This window comes from Danio aesculapii, chromosome 15 (assembly GCF_903798145.1).
Source record: "Danio aesculapii chromosome 15, fDanAes4.1, whole genome shotgun sequence".
In the NCBI taxonomy this organism is placed as follows: Eukaryota; Metazoa; Chordata; class Actinopteri; order Cypriniformes; family Danionidae; genus Danio; species Danio aesculapii.
This window is the reverse complement of record NC_079449.1, coordinates 22,082,273-22,105,648: the sequence shown is the minus strand read 5'-3', so window position 1 is coordinate 22,105,648 and position 23,376 is coordinate 22,082,273. Positions and strand designations below refer to the sequence as shown.

Sequence of the window (23,376 nt, the reverse complement as noted above, 5' to 3'; positions counted from 1 at the left end):
AGACAGCACTGCCAATGCTGATATTAATATAGAGTGTTATTGGATAAGGGCTTTTATATTGCTTTCTTATACTGTATGCCAGACAAACAAAGCAGTGCCAGACTCCACCATTACCTTGGCAAGCATCCGCCAAGATCCCCAAATTGAGAGCAGTTGAAAGGCAAAGTGTTGCAAACACTCAAACAGACTTTGTCCTATCAGAGTAACCTCTCGGATGGGTGTTCTGCCTCCAAACACGAGCAAACTGAGCAACAGACCATCCCACTCATTCATCACAGAGTCAATCAATAAGGGTTTTAAGACAACACAAACACAGGACACATTTGGGTTTAATTTCTTTTACTTGAAATCATTGAAAAGGTGAGTATATAGAAAAGGGTCACAGTTTAAAAGTAAAAAAAAATACTTGCAATGAAATACAAAAGGGGAATGGCTAATGTGTTGGTCAGTCTCAAATGGACATGATCTATAGCATGAATGATCAAAATCATGAAGCTGCATTTTAAGTGTGTTTAAGGACTCTGATTTGAAACCATATGCAATTTTCCAATTTCTCTATAGGATTTGCTGAACACTTTTAGTAACATAAAATGTGCTTTCCAAAATGAAAACTTACAGTTACGGTAAGAACTCATTTGTAGTTAATGCATTAAGTAACATAAACTAACAATGATTTTATTTTTTACTGCATATATTACCACTTGTTAATGTTTGAGTTCATGTTAGTTCAGTGCATAAACTATTGTTAACTTAACTTAAATATATATTAGTAAATGCAGTAGCATTGTTCAATGTAAGTTCAATAAATAAAACTCTATTGTTACCTAAATTCGAAACAAAAAAAAAAAAATCATAAGCCAAATCTTCATACTTTATAAATTGAAATTATACTGAGGGGAATTAGCGAACCATAAATGTATATTTTAGCATTCTGAATAATTATTCACTATATATTCCTAACATTATAGAATTGGAATGTCTGGAGATAATAATGTTTTACATAAAACATCCCAGTAATAAATTAAATACGTTAGTTCCTAGTTCTTATCTTTTCAAAGATGTCGCATAAAAGTATTCTTTTAGATAGTAAGCATTGGATTCAACATAGATATATATATTTATATTTATAAATGTGTATGTATATACAAACATACACACAGTATGGTGTGCGTAAAAATGTAACATGTCACTTGACCTGGGGTTGATGTGAAAATCAAATCAATTACTACATCAAACTGTTCCATATAATCAACAGCCATATTTTAAATGTCAAAAGGTCCAAATTCAGGATTCAGGACCATCCCATTGCATATTGAGTGTTTACACTCTCAATCAGTGTAGAGTAACAGAATGAAGAGTCATCATTTGATCACATTTGTCTTGTTCATTACGCTCCATTGACGTGGATATAGAAACATACAGAGTAGCATTGAAAACAAAAAAATTGCCATATATTGTGCACTATAAACATCTACCATGAATACTGCATAGTTGCTGAGCAAGTCTGGTGAATGGAATCATATGATATGATCAACAAATATCTAACCTGTGATTCTCACAGTGATGTTTTTGGTGATTTCACTTGTCTGATGGAAAGAAGTGTAAACGCTACACTAGAACCAACTTCCTGAGCAGCTCATCTCATGCATGCATCTAAGAATCCATCCTTTCTGAAGAGTCAAATAATACATACAAAGCAGCTAGTTTATAGAACATGAACCCTAAAAATCATTTAAAAAAAAGACTATTCTTTTGATTGTATGAATCAGAGGCAATTTTCAGTTTTGGTCACTTACTAAAGAGCGCGGAGGTTGTAAGTTCTCTTTCAGCGAGGTTAAAATGTAAATATCAGGCTTGCTCCTTCTGTGACTGAAACGGGTGTCTTTGTGCATGGTTGGCAAGATCGTTTCATTCTGGTGAAGGAGCCAGAAGTGGCACGAGGAATATTGTTTTGTGAAAAGGAAACAGTAGTTTGTTCAAGCCAGCAGCCTAATGGCACCATTGTCAGAGCCGAGCAGCAGTAGCCTCTTGGTGGGCAAGACAGACAGACTTGTGAGGGTCCCACGAAAGTTCTCCGTGCTGAGTTTGGTGGATCCTGCCAGACTGGCTGTGCTGTCCAGAATGGAGTACACTCCGATTTTGTTGGCAACAGTACCCGCCACAATCTCAGCACCGTAAAGATCAAATGCATGGATGGGGTCAGATGGAGTCCTGTACTGGTGGAGTGGCTTGTGCTCCACATCTTTCCAAACGGTCAGTGTGTGGTCAGATGAAGAACTGACCAGCAGATTCCCCTCTGCTGCCTACAAATTGATACACGCACATAAAACACACAGTTTTTATCGAACAAAAAGTTAAAACATTTTCAAAAGGACAGTTATACTAGCTTCACTATGAAAGGGTGACCTTTTTTTGATAGATTTTATTTTTATTGGAAAATGTTTTGGTTTTATATTGTACGGTAACACTTAAAACAAGGCTGTATTAGTAATGTTAGTTAACGCATTTACTGACATGAACAATACATTTATTACAGTATATGTTCATGTTAGTTAAATACAGTAGTTCATTGTTAGTACACGTTAGGTCACAGTGCATAAACTAATGTTTACATTATTTAGATGCTAATATTGAAATTGGATGTTAATAATGTATTCAGATATGTTGAACTAAGATTAATGAATGCTGTATAAATATTGTTCATGATTTGTACATTTTAGTGAACAGATTAACTAACAAATTATGGTAAAGTGTGACCAAAAATATGACCCTGAACCACATAAATAGTAATAAGTATAAGTATTTGGAAATTTATTGACACTTATTTTGATGGTCCATTTGAGTATTAGTAGACTGTCTGCTTAATGTCTGTTGATACTGCTCCTTCAACAGACATTTAACTGACTATAATAAACTTTGCAAGTACATGTCAACTTACAGGAACCCTAACCCCAACCTAAGGCATGTAGATGCAATGTAACTTAAATTCAACAAACGGATCATCAAAATAAAGTGTGACCTGCATTTTCTGAAAGCAGAATAAATAAGCTTTTGATAGGATAATAATTGGCCGAGATACAACTACTTGTAAATTTAAAATCAGAGTTTGGAACAAAACTAAATATTGCCTTAAAAGTTCAAATTAAGTTCATAGCAATGCATATTACCAATCAAACATTAAGGGCCCTATCATACACCTGGTGCAATAAAGTGCAAAACGTGTTTGGCGTGATTTGTTGCTATTTTTAGACCAGCGCAACCCTAATTTTCTCGTTTTGCACCACGTTTTTAAAGTGCAGTGTTGGCGCGTTCCTATTTGGTCTACTGAAATAGGCCATGCCATTTACCAACTGAAAGCTAGTCTAAAGTCCACCACAGAGCGCGTTGCACCTATGCGGGTCCAAAATGCGTACATATTACTTAATATACACAGGATGTACAGCATTACACAAATATCTTTACATATGAAAAAAATTAAGGATTAAAATGTTACAAAATTATTATTTTCTACATAAATATAAAAACCTTCTTCATGTGTGTGTGTGTGTGTGGGGGGGGGGGGGGTCTTTTTCAGTTATTCATGACTATTTGCATTTGTATAATGTTATTATTAGTAGTAGTAGTATTTATTACATCCATATTTATATTTGTTTAATCCAAATAGCAGAAGTGGATTCGGACACACCTTTACTGCTTTTGCACCAATATACTTACAAAAGGAAATTTACAAATGTCTTAATTGAAGGTAATCTTCAATTCTTAACATTTTAATAGACTTTTGTTTTAAAATACTTCAGAAATATGTCAAACTGATTATGAAATGTTTTATTGATTGTAGAAATGTTTAAAAGTATATACATTTTTTGATGGAAATGTTTTGTAACATGTCTTTAATGTCATATTTCATCAATTTAATGCACCACTGCTGAATAAAACTATATATCAGGGGTGTCCAGACACGGTCTTGGAGTTCCGGTGTCCTGCAAAGTTTAGTTCCAACTCCAATCAAAAACACCTGGGCTAGCTAATCAAGCTTTTACTAGGCTTTCTAGAAACAACCTTGCAGGTGTGTTGAGGCAAGTTGGAGCTAAAATCTGCAAGACACCAGACCCTCAGGACCAAGTTTGGACACCCCTGCTATATATATTTTTTACTGATCAATCTGAACTGTAGTGAAGACTATGAAAATATTTTTTATTCAGCTAGACAACATAAACTTAATGACTAATTGGGAAAGTATGTTCATTTTTTTGAATATTTTTAGGCATAAAAAATATTTAAAGTATTAGAATAGTAGCCCAGTAGCAACCTGAAACACCGGCAGTAGGCATCAGGCCATCCTTACTGTAAAGCCCTGCTAAGGTTCATCCATCAACTAACAGAGTTGTGAATAATAAAGCAATTGTACAGTAATCAGCAAATCTGCTCATAGAGTTTGTCCTAATGAGTAACCCAAGTCTTTATTTGCCCAAACATGGGCCTCTGGTGGCAGAGAAGGACCTTTGACGCTACAAATCAGGGTTAAATAAAGTTTGCTCAGTCCTAGTCACTTGTTGACTGCATCTGAACAAACCAACAAGGTACAACTTCTACTCATCATACTGAAATCTCAAGCACTGACGTGAATCCAGACACGAATCTCGTTCATTTCCTGTAATCTACTGGATTCTGGAAAGTCATGATTCTAATATGCTATTTGGACCACTCTAATTATTCATCATGATGAGAAAAAAATCTGGTTAATAATGATGTAATGCATGGGTGTTTCCTTATTACATGATATTTCCCAAAATCCATTCAGACACAGTTATTGTTTACAAGCATGCAACGTGTAAAAGCATGAAAGGATATGAGAGCGTGCAGTCGTATGCACGTCTTGGATTACATATTAACATAACAGCATGCATACTCACTTTCATTTGTAGTATATCTCCCTCGTGACCAGGCCAGCCCCTCAGCACCAGACCTGTTCTTGCATCCAGCAGGACTATAAAACCAGTGGAAAATCCAGCAGCAATGGTGCGTCCTCCTGGACTAACAGCCAGACAGCGAATTAACCCTGCACTCATGTTACTGTATGCTAGACGGAACTCATGCTGTAAACAGAAGAATATGGTGGTGATCATAAGCATCTTTCTACCAAATTGCATTAATTAAATCAAACAAATTAATTATCTAGACCAGACATCCCATTTTGGTTTCTCCACTAAATTTAATTTACAGTTGTGCTTCTATATTCAAATGTTTGTGAAAATAATAAGGCTAGATGAAACTCAAACGTTTAATAGAGAAATAACAGGGTTCTTACTGGTGATCACAAGCACTACATCAGGCTAAAAATGATAAAGCCATAATGAAAGCTAATAAATTTGTAAATATGCTTTTGCTGGAAAACATTTGCCAGGGTTTCCACTCGAAACAAACCAAAAAAAATCCTTGACTTTTCCCTGACTAAAAGGCTGAAAAGGCCACTGCTCTTTGCATAATCTTAAAATGCTTTTAGCTTGATTATTTGCAAGACTTTAATAGCTACTATGAGAACAACAATGGATAATTTACCTCAGATTACGAAAAAAAGCAGAGATGTGTGGCTGCGAAGCATTTCCTCTCCCATGTTTGAGAGATTGATAGTAGTTTTACAAACTTAACATTAAGTTTTTTCATCTACTTTTTAACACTCAGTCTTTGAAGTGGTAATTTTGAAGCCAGCGTTCCTCAAATTTACATTATCCTGACAGTTATCCTTTAAAATAGGTTTAAAATCCTTAAAAATTCCCTGACTTTCAATGTCTAGAACAAACCTTTTTATTCAACAGTTCTGTCTAGTTCTCGTATCTGATTGGCTGATAGCTGTGCGATATTCTGTAATATCAGCACTCGTACAGCCTCCTCACCCTTCTGTATTACTCCGCCCACATAGAGTGACAGCAGATCAATCAACTCACTACAGTTACACTACATAAATATTGCTGCTGTTGGACAACAATGTACTTTTGAGGCTTTTATAAGTGAGAATGTAGTTGTTTAGATTGCAACTATGCAGTTAAATTAAAAGGACACTGCCTATTTTAAATATTTATTATTTTGGAGCTATAGAGCGGGGGCATCCATCAGCCTGTAATACTGAGCAGAGCTAAGACGGTTGACGTTGTGCATCCACAAGATGGCGACAGAGACAGCATAATAAGCCCTTAGAGGAGAAAAACTCAACGTAAAAAGAAGTTGATATCTGATCTCTTTTGTATGTTGTAGTGCTGTATTTATTATACTATATTATTGTAGTGTACTGAGTGTGAAATGGGACTCACACATCAGGAATGTGTGTATTTACTTTGTATAACCCCAAGTTACTTTTTGGTTGGCCATCTATTTGTTTCTAATGAGTCTCCTGTTTTCATTACTGCAGACTAGTTCAGTAAAAAGAAAGAAAGAAGAAATGCCCGCATGCGTTTAGCGTATTCTCTTTTCGAAAACACAACAGAAACCTGGTAGTGACTGCATTGCTTAGGTTTTTTGTGGTTAATTATTGTGGTCTCCTGATTGCAACAGAAATACTGGGAAATGTCTCTAGACTGATGACATTTCCTGCCGTTCAGCCTTATAATCTTAAAGTGTGAGCAAAAATCACCTGTTTTGTCATCACTTTAGACATTACACTACAGAATCGTTCAAATACTAGCTCTAAAGTGACGTTTGTGAAGTTGCAACGGTTTCTGCTATTTTGAAGTGCTGATATACAGCCATATCGCACTGGTACAAGTGTGATATTTCTCATTAAAATTCCATGATATTTCAAAAATTCCATGTCTTATGGAAATCCTGATCTGCTCAAAAGGTTAGTTTTTTTTTGAGATGCAAAATACGTGATTGCTGATTTTAAAGTGTTTTTTTTTACCAGGTCTCTTTCAATATGTTGCATACATTTAATCAGAAAGATATACATGTATAATCAAAATAATAATATAGACCAGTCATCTTAAATGTGCTTTCATATACAGTATAAAATTTTGTGAAAATTAAAAGGCTAGATGTAACTCATGCTGTCAACAAAGAAATAACAAATCCTTATTGCAAGATGAAAACAAAAGCCTGACTATCATATTGCTTGATAAACAAAAACCAACTGATCTGATGACAGAACAGTATACCTGCAGGCCTGGTTTGCGTGGGTCTATGAAACGCAGCACAGAGTCAGCGCTAGCAAACAATACACTGCAGTGGGGAGCAGGCATTGTGGTGACAGCCGTGATTGGGTTCTTCCCGTCCAGAGGTTCATTACAGCGAATATTCTTACCTACAAATATAAACAGAAAGAGTCACATAAGTCAGTCAGACATAGTCAAATAACAAAATCTGTACAAGATAGGATTTCACATTAGAGGAATATGTATTGTATGTTTTGATACTGTTAATAATAGCAATATGAATATTCCGTAACAATATACAACAGACAACTGAATCCATTTTTTTAAAGTATTTTTTTCTGATAATGTATGAAACGGCAACACAGTGGTGCAGTGGGTTGCACAATCGCCTCACAGCAAGGTCGTTAGTTCGAGCCTCAACTGGGTCATGTTGGTGTGGGTTTCCTCCGGGTGTTCTGGTTTCCCCCACAGTCCAAAGACATGTGGTTTATGTGAATTGGGTAAGCTAAAATATTCATTATGTATGTGTGTAAATGAGTTTGTATGGTTGTTTCCAAATGATGGGTTGGAGCTGGAAGGGCATCCGCTGTGTAAAACATATGCTGGATAAGTTGGCAGTTCATTGGGCTGTGGCGACCCTAGATTAATAAAGGGACTAAGCCAAAAATAAACTGAATGGCTGCAACTTTGTATCACTAGCACGTCTTATATTATTCGTCACTTTTACCGCCTTATACTTCAGATCCAGTAAACATGCCTCTGAATCTAAATAACCTACAGTGCTTTAAAATCATAGAACAGGAAGAGCTAGACAAAATTATAAATAGCTCTAAATCAGCTACGTGTATATTGGACCCAATTCCAACAAAGTTACTGAAAGAATTGCTACCTGTTATAGGAGAACCTCTTCTTAACATTATCAACTCTTCTTTATCTTTAGGCCATGTTCCAAATCCCTACAAGTTAGCTGTTATTAAACCTATTATTAAGAAACCACAACTGGAACCCAGCAACTTAGCTAATTATAGGCCTATTTCAAACCTTCCATTTATATCTAAAATACTAGAAAAAGTTGTTTCTGCTCAATTATGCTCCTTTCTGCAGACCAACAATGTTTTTGAAGTGTTTCAGTCAGGTTTCAGAGCTCATCACAGTACAGAAACTGCATTAGTGAAAATAACCAACGATTTACTCTTAGCTGCTGACCAAGGGTGCATCTCGCTATTAGTTCTACTCGATCTTAGTGCGGCATTTGACACCATTGACCATGGTATCCTTATTAATCGCTTAAAGTCTACAGGTGTCCAAGGACAGGCCCTACAATGGTTTAAGTCATACTTATCTGACCGTTACCAGTTTGTAAATATAAATGGACAGCCTTCACAAATCAGCCCAGTAAAATACGGGGTGCCTCAAGGATCAGTTTTAGGCCCTTTACTGTTTACAATATACATGCTACCCCTGGGAGACATTATTAGAAGACATGGGATCAGCTTTCACTGCTATGCAGATGATACTCAATTATATATTTCAACTAAACCTGACGAGACGTCTAATCTGTCCAAGCTAACTGAGTGTATTAAAGATGTTAAAGACTGGATGACCAACAATTATCTTCTCTTAAACTCAGACAAAACAGAATTATTACTTATTGGGCCTAAATCCTGTACACAGCAGATCTCACAACTCGATCTACAATTAGAGGGATACAAAGTTAGCGTTAGTTCTACTATAAAAGATCTGGGTGTCATATTAGACAGCAATTTAACTTTTAAAAATCATATTTCCCATGTCACAAAAACTGCTTTCTTTCATCTGAGAAATATAGCTAAGTTACGAAGTATGCTATCCATCTCAGATGCAGAAAAGCTAGTCCATGCTTTTATGACTTCTAGGCTGGACTACTGTAATGCTCTGTTTGCTGGCTGCCCAGCATCGTCTATTAACAAACTTCAATTAGTACAAAATGCAGCTGCCAGAGTTCTAACCAGGTCTAGAAAATTTGATCACATCACCCCAATTTTATCCTCCTTACACTGGCTGCCTGTTAAGTTTCGTATTGAATTTAAAATATTGCTTCTTACATATAAAGCTCTAAATAATCTAGCTCCTGCTTATCTAACCAATCTTCTGTCTCGCTACAATCCAACTCGCTCTTTAAGATCTCAAAACTCAGGACTTCTGGTAGTACCTAGAATAGCAAAGTCGAGTAAAGGAGGTCGAGCCTTCTCATTTATAGCTCCTAAACTCTGGAATAGCCTTCCTGATAACGTCCGAGGCTCAGACACACTCTCCCAATTCAAAACTAGATTAAAGACCTATCTGTTCAGTAAAGCATACACTTAGTGCACCACTTAGGGGGCTTCCACACAGGTTATGCATCTTGCTGATATACACTGTGAACATCAGCTACGCTAATTATTTTCTTTATTCTCCATTTCCACCTGGGGATACTCTTCCCGAGGCCCTCAGACTATGCAGAGTCACTGATTCGATCCAAGACCAACGACGAGATGATCCCAAGGTTTCCATATCCTGGACCTGGCCGAATCCTGAACAACTACTGCAATGGTCATGGAAGAGTGGAGAACATGAGACTGTTTCCTATAACGCTCCAGAGACAGACGAGTCTTCGCTGAGGCCAGCTTCCAGCCTCCGCCACTGAGACTGCAGCTCTGCACAAGACGTTTGGCCAGCGGAGAAATTAAAATGGTCGTGCCCAACTGAGCCTGGTTTCTCTCAAGGTTTTTTTTCTTCACTTCCGCCTTTAGTGAAGTTTTTTTTCCCTCTCCGCTGTCGCCACTGGCTTGCATGGTTCAGGATCTGTAGAGCTGTGCATCGTTGGATTTGCTCTTCAATATTTGGACTCTCAGTAGTGATTATTAAACCACACTGAACTGAGCTAAACTGAACTGAACTTAAACACTACAAACTTAACTACACTGTTCCTATTTACTGTGACCTTTTATGTGAAGCTGCTTTGACACAATCTACATTGTATAAGCGCTATACAAATAAAGGTGAATTGAATTGAATTGAATTGAATTGAATTGAATTGAATTGAATTGAATTGAACTTTATGATGAATCGCTTATATCGCTCATACCTCAGTAAGTTTAACTTAGGGATAAATTCATGGTAAATGAATAAATGTAAATGTAACTATTCCAGTAAGATGCAAGTTACATTTTTGAAATCTTGTCTTGCTATGGCTAATTTAACAGCTCACAGAAAACAAAAAATATGAATTTGTTTTGAAAGTATTTTATGCTCATCATTGCTGCATTTATTTGATTGACATAGTCAAAACATATATAGAAAAACAGCAACATTCCATTTTCCATCTGTCTTCATCAGAACTAAATAGGAAATTTAAACAAAATTCCTTGGTCATTTTTGATCGAGATGCTAATGGTCTAATCTGATTCAATGATCTATGCTAAGCTAAGCTAAAAGTGCTCCTTCCAGACCCGGAGATTGGCTGAATGAATTAAGAAATGGTAAACGTCAGCCGTTTAACTCTTGGGGAGATGTAAACTTAGCCTACTTAAAAATATTTTGTGATAGGAGTGTTTCTTTAAATGTCTTACATTAATGGCACATATGAACAAGCTTTACATTAAGAGTCACATGACATTTAGAAATCATTGTAATATGTTTAAAAATTTTTAAAGGTTTATACCACAAATATAAAGTATTAATGCTCTAATAATCAACATTGTTTTCCTAGTACTGGGTTGCTGCTGGAAGGGCATCCGCTGAGTAAAACATAAGCAGGAATAGTTGGCGGTTCAGTTCGCTGGGGCAATCCCTAATTAATAAATGATTAAGCCAAAGGAAAATGAATGAATGAATCAACATTTTCACTTTCTCACCTGTGAATTGATCCCACAGATGCACAGTGCCATCACAGCTCACCACCTCCTGTAAAGCCTCTAACTGACTGACATAAAAGACAGATTTGCGGTGCTCTGTATAAGTAAGTCGTGGTTCAACCTCTCGTGTGCCATCACCGTGGTTATAAAGCGGCCACAGCCTAACAGTTTTGTCTTTACTCCCAGACAAGAAGTAGTCCTCCCCTGCTAGTGGTGCCAGACACTTTGCTGTACCCGAATGACCAATAAAACTTTGGAGACGGATCTGGTGGAAGTGGAAGTGGGAGTCTTGCTGGTTAAGCCCAATCTCATACTGCCAGTACGCAAGCCAGTTGCCCTGCAGTGAGCGGCTGCTGCGTGGAAGGTCCTGTTTCAGTGCACTGTCCTCTGGAGTGGGTCCCATTACCCAGGAGTACGAGGAATGGGAGAAAGAAGGTCCAGCTGAAGAAAGTGCAGTGGTGGCTAAACTCATAGGAGGTGCATTGCCACCATAAGGTCGTCCATGTGTCCACGTTTCCAAAGAGGACAAGTTAGGACTCCCACAGGCTTCACTGTCTCGAGTTACCTGGATGCGGTTTCCTACCAGATGACTGCCAAATGTTCCTGACTCAGGTAATACGTCTCCACCTAGTGGTGTGGAAGTGGATGAAGGAGCAGGAAAGGGACTGCGACTCATCTGGCGGCCCATACTAGGAGAAAGACCCACAGCAGAGGCTCTCTGACCTCCAACTGGGTTGGATTCTGGGCTACCAGGACTTGCTCGTTCATGGTAAGATTGAGCCAGACTCCAAACTAGCTCATGATTGGTAACAAGTTTGCGAATTCCTGAATCACCTAAAAAACAAAACAAAAGGTGTTTAACAGATATTTATAAAAGGTGTTTTTGTAAAAATAACAAGTACAAATGTATTTTACCAATGAGACAGTAGAAAGGAATGTAAGATGCATAAGCCATTTCAGGATTAAATACAGCCTGAAGTTCCTCCAAAACTCCAAGTTCAAAAGTAAGCTCTGCTCCATCTGGAATGCGCAAGTCCAGGTATGTGCACTCTGCAACCTCCCTACGTGGGGCACTTCCAATCTGCACATAAAGAAAATAATTTAATATTATTAAATAATGTTTTTTAAGAATCTCAAACTGCATCAGCTAAATATGAAAAATTCTCTAAGGATTCTTTAAAAATAAGCCACTGTTTAAGGTCATAAAATCAAATACTTATTTTTGGTAATGAAGCATTCAACTGATCAAACTGAAAGCCGTTTAAAATGTTACAAAACAATTCTATTTAATATAAGTGCTGTTCTTTCTAAACGTTCTCTTCATAAAAGAACCCTGAAAAAAATATATAAAAAATTCAGTCTGATATAAAGAAATACAAGAATAATTTCTAAAGGACATGACTTCTTTGTCTTTTGTTACCTGATTTTGCAAAAAGTGCAGCAAGGAGAAAACCTGGAAGAACCTAGAGAGAGTTTCTGCCATGTGCTGCTGTACCATCTCTCTGCCAATGCGCAGACAGATCAGTGCCATGAGGCTTAAAGTCTTCAGACACACTGCAGAACGAGTTTGCACTCCACTAGGAAAGCTGAATACACAGAAACAAGGGTTAATTTACTATAAAAAGCAAAGAGCAGCTCTGCTTTTCATGGGCTGCCAATTTTTAACTTCCTAGCCATGACTAATGCAGTGTATGTAAGTTTTACCCCATCTTAGTTGATGTTAACAAATCCAGCAGTGGCAGCAGAACCTCCTGGTTAATCTTCATCAGCATGTCCATTAGAGTGGTGTCTGACAGGAAGACTATAATCTTCTGTGTGAGTACCACAGCACCCAAAAGCCCGGCCTCCTTTCGAGTGTTCAAACGGCATGAAGATGGTGGAGACACCTCAAGGGAGCAAAAAGAAGCAAAAAATTTTTTTTTAAACTAGCTTGTCAAAACCATGAATTTGTTATTGACACACAAAGAGTTTGACAGGAATCTTTAAATTGCACTGTATGAAAAAGACAGCAACTTCTGAGTTTTTAATTTTAATGATAACCTATGCAAAAATGTCAACCAGAAAGTTTTGATGCCTGTTAAAGCGTTAAAGAAAGTGGGATTCAAAAACTTTAGAGTTACCAGGTAGCCAATGTAGGGTAGATATTGATAAGTCAACACTGGTTCTCCGTAGAGATGTGCTATGTAAATAAGACACTCAAGAACTGGTCTTGCAGTCTGGTCTCCAACAACCGGCTTCTTCTCATATACACTTCCTACACACTCAAGGCTATTTTCTTCATTCACTGAGAGCATGAACTGATGTTTGTCAAGCCCTTAAAAAACAAAACAAACAAAATTACATTTAAAAGATCCTTATGTCAAAACCATAACCACTTCAGATTTCAAGTGTGACAAAATTTTACCAATGTAACATGATGTAAGCAGTCGCAGCAGGTTCCTCGCTATGAATCGAGATGTTAGTGTTGGCCCCAGTTTTGCAGACAACCACCTGACAGTTTTGCAAACAGTGTCTGGAAAAGACCATTTATTTATTCATTATTGTATAATTCGGTTCCTCAGTATGCATAGTAAACGAATAAACCAATAAATGAATAAAAATGACAAAAAATATACACTTGTTCTGACTTACCTAATAGTATCTTGTGTTCTTTTTCCTCAGAGTCCTCTAAAGGGTCATGTTCGGTTTCTTCTTCCTCCATGTTTTTCTCTCCATCGTCTTGAACAATTCCATTCATGACATCTCCCTCAAGAGTTGCCACAGTTGCTTCTGATTCCTCAGTACTGACTGAAAGAGTCATTTCCAGACTTGGCACCCTTTGTATTGTGATTTCTCTGTCTTCCACTGTCTCCTCCTCATCCTCAAGCTCTCCACCATCCTCACCATCACTGGCTTGCTTCAGATCCTGACTGCTATCAGCAGACTTTAAACTCGCACGGTCTCCAATGGAGACTTCACTAGCACTGCTCTTGTCACTGAGTTTCCCAACGCTGAGAGATTCCTGGTCTTGGTCCTTGTTTGCTGGGCTTTGGTTCTGCTGTTTGGTGCCAACCATTGTTGTTGCCCCAGATGCACTATTACTCACATAAAAGCCATTCTGGAAGTCCTCACCTTCATTCAGAAAAACCTGGTCATTGAGACTGATGCCTGATGAGTAATCAACAAGTCCTTGGTCTCCGACAACACCAACGCCCCCACTACCGCCTCCACTACCTCCTCCTACTTTGCCAGAAGATGTGGCATTAGATAATCTTCGATCCTCACACTCATATTCCTCCTCTTCCTCATCTGAGGCACCAGCAGCTCCCCTCAAAACCTTCATGCCCTCCCATTCTGTCCCCGCAGCCGTGTTGCAGCTTTCAAAGCCAGTCATGACCTGCAGAACATGTGGAAGAAGACTGGAAAGAAAGGCCTGCAAACCAAGCCTTACAATAAGCTGCAGCACAAAACAATCTGTGTAGAGGTAGAAGCGGCCTCGAAGGCATCTGGGATTCTCGTACACACCTACCAAAGGCTTTATTAGGTACTTAGAGGCATTGCGAGGTCCAAGAACCCTGGACATAGGCTCGAACAAATACCAGGCCGCATAAACAGCAGTGGACTCCTCTGACATCAAAGAAAGAACAAAGGGTAGAAGGATCTCAAGCCCCTCTGTAGTTATGTCACCCTTTAGAAGTGTCTCCAGTTGCTGCCATAAGTTGAACACAATGTCACGGCCCTGAATATTGTTAATGGATTCCATCTTGGAGTGGTAGGAAAATATGAATTTGTGCAATGTTGGGAAGTATTCTGGGAATGGTAGAGGGGACAGAATGGGACTAAGCAGTTGACAAGGGTTCGGTGGTGGAAGTCCCTCACAAATGGGGTCATATTTAAACAGAAACGGCAGTCCTTGAGGATGCATTATGATTGTCTCTGTCTTTAAACAATGCTTGTGGACCTGCAGAAGAGTGTCCAGTGCATGATGGAGTGGTAGTGGAACATCTCGAAGGTTTGTGGAGCACAGCTTTAATACTGCTTGAAAACGATCTCTCAGATTAGTTCCTGGCCTCAATCCCCGCAGTTTGGAGGAATAAAAGATTTCAGCGACAAGAACACCCAAGGCTTGCATATCTCTCTGGAAAAGATCTGTGAAGGAGAGAGGAACTTTCAATACAGGTCTCAAGTCTTTTTTGTTCATATCAAGATCCATTGTGTGCTGGATTTCAGAGTGTAGACCTTTCACCAAAAAGGTGTTGAGCTTTTCTAACTCCTCCAAAGGTTGCAAAGGTTTAAATCCATCTGGCAGGCTTATTTTGAAGTCTTCCAAATTAGAGGTTTCTGGCTTTTTACTAACAGATGCTGCTCTGTGAAGCAAGGTAGTTCTAATGCCTGATCCTAGAGTATTTGTGACATTTCCAGTTACTTCACCAGGAAAAGAACCATGAGATGGAGACACAACCAAACCTATAGTCTCCCCACTGGTCTTTCCACCAGCAGAACCAACCACAGGGATTGAAACAGAAGCAGATGATGACGATCCACTTAAGTCCAGGGCTTCTATTGCTTGCTCAAGCTCTTCATCCCGGCCTACCACTGACCAGCCACTGGATTCACATCCTGTTGCCTCTGGAACTAATCCATCCACACCATCCATTGTGGTTTCAAGTGGTGGAATCTGCCATGTTGTAAGATTGACACGTCCAAAGTGAGGAGGTTCTGGAGGTGCATACTGGTAAAGGGCAAGACGAGGTGGGTGGGGGTGGTCAAACAGTTGCACAACTCCGTAGCTGGTGAGATGAGTGTGGTTATCTACCAAATGCAAGCAGACATTCTTAGCTTTAATGGCTTCTTTACCCGACAGTTTATAGCCAAACGTTAGGTCAATCCAGTGATGCAACTGCTGAGACACTTCTCGACTCTCTAGAAGCTGTCTATGCACAGCAATAAACTCTTCGTAAGAACTGCACCATGGAGGTACATCAAGGTCTGGCATATCTGGGTGTATGGATTGAAATATTAAGGGATCCCTGTAAAATTCTGGGATGCATTCATCTGGGGTCCAACTCTGAATACGTTCCATACTAGCTGGATATTCATTGGGCTCCCACTGGGAACGAACATGGCTACACAGCACAGATTTGGGCGTCTGTCTGGCTTTGTAGACATAATAGGTGATGTCCGACAAAACATCTGAGATATGATGGGGAACATGAAGGTGATCCGACTGTCCTGGACCACCAGGTACCACTGGTCCACCAAGATCAGGATAATTACTTCCTCCACTTCCGCTAACTGCTGCCAGTGCTTCTTTGGTCATTTCATACGTGAAGTCCAGTTGTTTATCACCCTTATTTAGACGAAATTTTGACTTCTTAAGATCACGAAACCTTCCATATGGCACAGTGAAATCAACCACCCAAGGTAAAACAGGGTGATAGTTTGGGTCTCCTTCACGCCTTCCAGCTAGTCGATTTAATTCCATCAGATAGTGGAAGTTGCTGACCTGACCGTTGACCCAGTCTAGGACCAGAGATTTGAGCTCATCCTGACAATTTTGACAAAGCTGTCTACTCACACCATTATTGTGATTGTCTTTTGTTGAAACACTTGTTGGCACTTTATTTTGTAATGCATATGGTACAGCATCCCTATACTCCTTAAACTTTTCATAGTGTGCAAGTGAGATCTTTAGGCGACTACAGAGCTGCTCATCAACCGCAATATCAAGTAAGGAGAGTTCCCCACACAACAGCCCAGAGGCATGACATTCCCGCATTGCAATTAGTAGTTGGTACAAAATGAACAATATTTTCGCATTGCTGTTAGCAAGCTTAGCTGGACTGTAGGTGACAATATCATGAACAGTGTATTGTGTGTATGGAAAAACCACATAAAGAACCTCCTCCGACTCCAACAAGCATTCTGCAGGTAGCACATTAGGACATAAACTCTCTATACTTTGTTTGGGAGCTGAGCAGCTGGATAGGAATGGACAGTCTTTCTCTTTCTCTTTAGCTGGAGATAGGGATGGTGACACTCGATCAGTAGAGATAAAGCTGGAGCTAAACAGTTTCTGCAGGGCTTGGCGAACAGCATCTAAGGCCAAAACAGGTGTCTGCTCAACGGAATCTGCATATGGCTGCACATGAGTCATGTACGCTTCATGCCACAGATTTCTGGGAAAACAAACAAACAAATATTTTAATTTATTTATTAAAAGTCAATATAGGAAAGATATTACAAGTACTAATATAAGTAATAACAAGTAAATAATACAAGTAATAATATAAAGGTAGAGAAGAATTTGAGTTTACATTGTTTAAACAATAATAATAAAAACGATATTAATAATCAAAATTATAATGAACATAATAAATCAAGAATTTTGAGGATTGCTAAAAATTACATTTAAAAGTGTGAAAAGTCTTTAATTAATAACTTTTATTGTGAACTAAAAGTCATCTAAATGTAAACATATGAGAAATTAGTATGCACAATTAATATATACATAAATGCTTTACATATATTGTATAACACATATGAATACAGACTTTTTAGTTAACAGAATAAATCCAAATTTAAGCAAGTATAAAAAACATCTAATAAAGAGAAAGCATTCTACCTAAAATTAGACTGTGATACTCCCTGCATGAGAGTCATGAAAGAGTCCTGGGAGAGTCCCTCCCCATGGCAGCCAGTCTCCCTGGCGAAACAGTATCCCAGTTTACGCTTTCGAAGACCTTGGATACAAACACGTGTCCAGCCAGATGGCAGTTTCATCTGAGAGCGCTGGAGAAGTGTGCAGATTTCCCCCTCACTGAAGCTCTCATATCTTGCACAACGAGTAACTCTCTTGTTTCTCAAGGCCATTACCCAGCGGGTTGGGACCAGGACCACCAATTCATTGGGTCGCTGACTATGCGCAGTCTGCCGCTGATCAATACCCAGGTCCCTTTCCAAGGCTGGTGCTAGCCACTCCATGATGTATCTCAGTTAATCAGAATGTGGCACTTGTGGGCTCCTATAAGAAGCTAAGAAAATGTCAGAAATGTGTGCGTGTGTATATATGTATATCTGTATGTGTACACACATAGACACATACACACACAAATAGTCAAAATTATTGTTTAACAGAGCAAAGAATTTTTCACAGAATTTCTTATGATATTTTTTCTTCTGGAGAAAGTCTTATTTGTTTTATTTTGGCTACAATAAAAGAAGATTTTAATTTTTTTTTAATATAAATATAATGGTCAATATTAGCCCTACAAAACAAACCATAGTTATACAATGATTTGACTAATTACCCTTAATTGTCTAATTAAACCTTTAAATTGCACTTTAAGCTGAATACTAATATCTATTTAGCATACTAATTATAATATACTAATAAAAATATGCAGTAATATATGTACTGTGATAATGGCAAAGATAAGAGAAATCAGCTATTACAAATTAGTTATTACTCTAAAACTATTAGGTTTACAAACTTACTGTTAATATATAGGGGGCTAATAATTCAGGAGGAGTATTAATTCTGACTTCAACTGCATGTGTGAGTAATATATATGTGTAATATAATACATATGTGTGTGTTATTATATATAATTAAATCTAATTAATATAATTTAACATTTTAAGATTTTACATAAAAACATTATTTGCATTGCCTTTGCATCTTTACTGGCTCACAGACAAATTTTATTGCACTGGAAATCTTTAAATCCACCAAAAGCATCACACTGGCTTCAAGAACTGATGTTATATCTACACTAGTAAAAAATAAATAAATATTCAATTAGAGGTTCTAGCAAATTCTCACATGTTATGCAACTCTTATTATCATATTTTTCTGCTATAAATGTACTTTCTGGGGACTAATGTGACTTATCTTGTATGTAACTGTAATTTCCCTTTTTTCTTTTCTTTCTCTGTCCAGACACTCATGCTTAGTGTATGTTAATCTACCATTGCAAGATGGCACAGCATTATCCCTGATTTGCCAGTCACTTTAATTAAAAAAGCCTGTGGCAAATGACTTTTTAATGTCTACTATAAATGACTTTTTAACAATACTATATGTATGTATATATATATGTATGTATGTATAAATATGTGTATATATATATATATATATATATATATATATATATATATATATATATATATATATATATATATATATATATATATATATATATATATATATATATATATATATATATATATGTGTGTGTGTGTGTTTGTGTGTGTGGTGTATGTATATATATATATATATATATATATATATATATATATATATATATATATATATATATATATATATATATATATATATTAAAGTCAGAATTATTAGCCCCCCTGAATTATTTATGTGTGTGTGTGTGTGTGTGTGTGTGTGTGTGTGGTGTATGTATGTATGTATGTATGTATGTATATATATATATATATATATATATATATATATATATATATATATATATATATATATATATATTAAAGTCAGAATTATTAGCCCCCCTGAATTATTAGCCCCCTGTATATTTTTCCCCGAATTTCTGTTTAACAACTAGAAGATTTTTAACACATTTCTAAACATAATAGTTTTAATAACTCATCTCTAATAACTCACTTTTTTTTTATCTTTGCCATGATGACAGTAAATAATATTTTACTAGATATTTTTAAAGGCACTTCTATACAGCTTAAAGTGACATTTAAACGTTTAACTAGGTAATTAGGTTAACTAGGCAGGTTAGGGTAATTAGGCAAGTTATTGTATACTGATGGTTTGTTCTGTAGACAGTCTGAAAAAAATTAGCTTAAAGGGGCTAATAATTTCGACCTTAAAACAGTTCATAAAAATTTAAAAACTGCTTTTATTCCAGCCAAAATAAAATAAATAAGACTTTCTCCAGAAGAAAAAATGTTAACAGACATACTGTGAAAATTTCCTTGAACATCATTTGGGAAATACTTTAAAAAATTAAAAAAAATTCAAAGGGGGGCTAATAATTCTGACTTCAACTGTAAATACACACATATAATATGCATTATCTTAAAAATATGGTGGTTGTGTGTCCATTTGTACACACAGGAGAAGCATACAGATCAAATCATCTCCAGTCTAGCAACAACTAATGATTTGTCGAGGACACTGATGTCATCACACAAAATGTCATGCACTGCCCCGTGACTGATCTCCACCACACAGCAAAATCCGGTACTTAGTTATATCCAGAACATAAGCATACAAAACACAAGCTTTTGGAAATAACGAGAGATAAAATGTCGCTAATTTCTGCAACATTTAAGTTCCTCTGAACCTCTGACCAGAAAATAAGGAAATGGTGCACTTCTGCCAGTTCTCGACTGTTAAGTTACAAACACAATAGAGCACTACTCTACGCATTAAACCACAGCCTGTCAGGTTAATGTAAGTACATATATACTACCGTTAAGCAAACATTGGGAAAAGAGGAAATCAGTCTATCTAGCTGTTGTTGTTGCTGCTCACCTCTGCACTGTTTGCTGCTTGTCAGCAACTGATCACTGAAACAGCTGCCATCGCGGTGCCCAGTCCAATGTTTGCGGCATGTAAGAAATGTATTTCCAGTACTTTATGAACTACCATAATAGCACAATAATTTCCCAAGAAGTCGAGAATATTTTGTTGTCTTGAGAAGCCATAGTGTTGAGTTCAGAGCCTCACGTGACTCTCATCTCTGTGTGCGTGCGCTCGCAAACCGTGTGATTCTCAACTGTGTCATAATACAAGTCACCTCACATTACAGGAAATTAAATAAATATAGTAAATAAACAGAATAAATATTTAAATATAAAAAAACACAATTTGTGCATTATTGTCACAACTTCAAGAGACAGCACATTATACTTACTGGTTTTGGTGAAACTATAGCATTTCACAAAGCATGCACTAGAATCTGTGTCACCAAAAATTATAAAACATCAAGTTTGTTAGAAAAACATCTATCCAAGCAGCCTTATTTCTATAGTGCTCGATGGAATCAGTGAAACACTTTTAGCAAATGCCTCATTTTGTCACGAATTTGTCTTTTGTTTTCATTCGGTCATTTTAAAGGTGCAGTACTCATCTCATCTTAAACTGAACAACATTAAATAATTGTTCATTATTTCTGAAAATGCAAATCATTATATTACATTATTATTCGCGGGCGCCCTCTAGCCTGACACACTTTTTAGGTGTTTTAATAATCTAATATGTTTAATTAAGGTCACATTAACGATAAGCTGTAGAGGTGAGGAGAAGTAATGTAAAGTAAAAAAGTAAGACAATCGTGGAACATAAGGACGTAGCAACCGGGGGGATATCCCCGTCACTTTTAGAGTCAGACCATTTAGAAACAGGTGACTATTATATGAACATAAATATTTGGATCTCATACAGCTCTCCCCTCACTTTTAAAATGTCCGCTATTTCCCTGGTGGAAGATATAGTTATTAGTTAGGCCTATTGGCTTCGACATAGCCAATAGCATGGTGAAGTATTTGTAGTTGTAACTATTTTGCAATTTGGTGATTGATTAATCTCTATGAAAAATTTGTTGCCTACAGAACTCCACCAGAGGGCGTCCTGCTACTCAATTCTGTAGTAGACCAAGCAGTGAATAAGCATTGAATTTTGAGTCCCCCTTTGAATTTGTTTTCTTCTTGAAATATTTCCCAAATTATGTTTAGCAGAGCATGGAAATTTTTACAGTATGTCTTATCATGTTTTTTCTTCCGGAGAAAGTCTTGTTTGTTTTATTTCGGCTAAAATAAAAGCAGTTTTTAATTTTTAAAAAAACATTTTAAGGTCAAAATTATTAGCCCCCTTAAGCTATATTCATTTTTCACTAGTCTACATGTTTTGTAATAACTTGCCCAATTAATCTAACCTGCCAAACCTAATTGACCTAGTTAAGCCTTTAAATGTCACTTTAATCTGTATAGAAGTGTCTTGAAAAACATCTAGTAAAATATTATTTACTGTCATCATGGCAAAGATAAAATAAATCAGTTATTAGAAATGAATTATTAAAGCAATTATGTTTAGAAATGTGCTGAAAAAATCTTCTCTCCATTAAACAGAAATTGGGGAAAAAAATAAACAGGGGGCTAATAATTCTGACTTCAACTGTATATACCCAGTAAGACCTTGATTAGCTTGTTCAGTTGTTTAATTTGAGTTAAAACTTGCCAGATATCGGTTCTCCTAAACTGAGTGTGGTGACTGTTCAGCAGTCATTTATGTTTTCTTATTTTCTTTTGCTTATCCATGGTTTTCAAAACACACATTATTCATGCATGATACTGTACCTTAACCGTAAAATTATTTTATTTTTATATAATGAATGAACAATTTTTTATCTTAATAATGTTTTTTTTTTTTTTTTTTTACATATTTGTTATTTTGCCTTTTAAAACCATTTACTTTCTTTATATAAAAAATATTTAAAAATGATGAATTATCTTTAAAAATTATTTAGGCTTTAGATTTTATTAAAAAAAAAAAAAAAAACACCCATGAAAGCTTGTAAACAGCTGATGGTGAGTACATTTTCTTTTTTGGGTGAACTGTCCTTCTCGTTGATTTTCCATAACCTTCTGGTTGTTGTAGTTTCATATTTAAATGTTATTTATTTCAATCATGTTTTTATTTTTACAGTTTTATTCCATCAGTGGGGTAAAGTACCAAATTACAAATACTCAAATTACTGTAATTGAGTAGTTTTGTCTCAGGAATTGTAATTTACTAAGAAGTTTTAGGGCATCACGTTGGTGCAGTGGGTAGCACGATCACCTCACAGCAAGAAGGTCACTGGTTCAGGCCTTGGCTGGGTCAGTTGGCATTTCTGTGTGGAGTTTGCATGTTTTCCCCGTGTTCACGTGGGTGAAACACATGCGCTGGAGGAAATTGGGAAGGCTAAATCGTCTATGTGCATGGATGTTTCCCAGTGATGGGTTGCCGCTGGAAGGGCATCCGCTGTATAAAACATATGCTGGATAAGTTGGCGGTTCATTCCGCTGTGGCGACCGCAGATTAATAAAGGGACTAAACCGAACAGAAAATGAATGAATGAATAAGTAGTTTTAAAAATATGTGCTTTTACTTTCCCTTAAGTATATTTTTAGTGCAGTATTGGTACTTTTACTCCACTACTTGCACGTCACTGATAAGAAGATGACGGATGTTTACTGTATGATGACCGAAATGGCCTTAAACACGCAGCAGGCACCAAAAGTTAACATGACGTCAGATTGACGTTGTACCTCAATGTTGTGGGGACGTTGCATTTTGTTTGGAAATGAAAATTGGTTGACATCAGAACCCAATGTCAGGCTGACATCAA

At 36.9% G+C, this 23,376-nt stretch overlaps 1 protein-coding gene across 2 annotated transcripts; it reads right to left on the bottom strand.

The window, feature by feature from the left end:
• Positions 1-322: 322 nt before the first annotated feature.
• On the bottom strand, positions 323-20,727 carry wdr81 (WD repeat domain 81). 2 transcript variants are annotated; one of them, XM_056473128.1, is made up of 12 exons: positions 20,520-20,727; positions 17,625-18,033; positions 13,652-17,178; positions 13,425-13,532; positions 13,141-13,334; positions 12,725-12,906; positions 12,441-12,606; positions 11,936-12,101; positions 11,021-11,854; positions 7,149-7,294; positions 4,914-5,096; positions 323-2,303 (listed from the first exon to the last, which is right to left on the bottom strand). In XM_056473128.1, exons 2-12 carry the CDS (start codon positions 17,981-17,983, stop codon positions 1,977-1,979), a joined length of 6,192 nt encoding a protein of 2,063 aa, XP_056329103.1. In that variant the 5' UTR covers positions 17,984-18,033; positions 20,520-20,727; the 3' UTR covers positions 323-1,976. The 2 variants fall into 2 exon arrangements, with proteins under 2 accessions (XP_056329103.1, XP_056329102.1); XM_056473127.1 differs by having other exon boundaries at positions 17,625-18,023.
• Between the last annotated feature and the right edge of the window lie 2,649 nt (positions 20,728-23,376).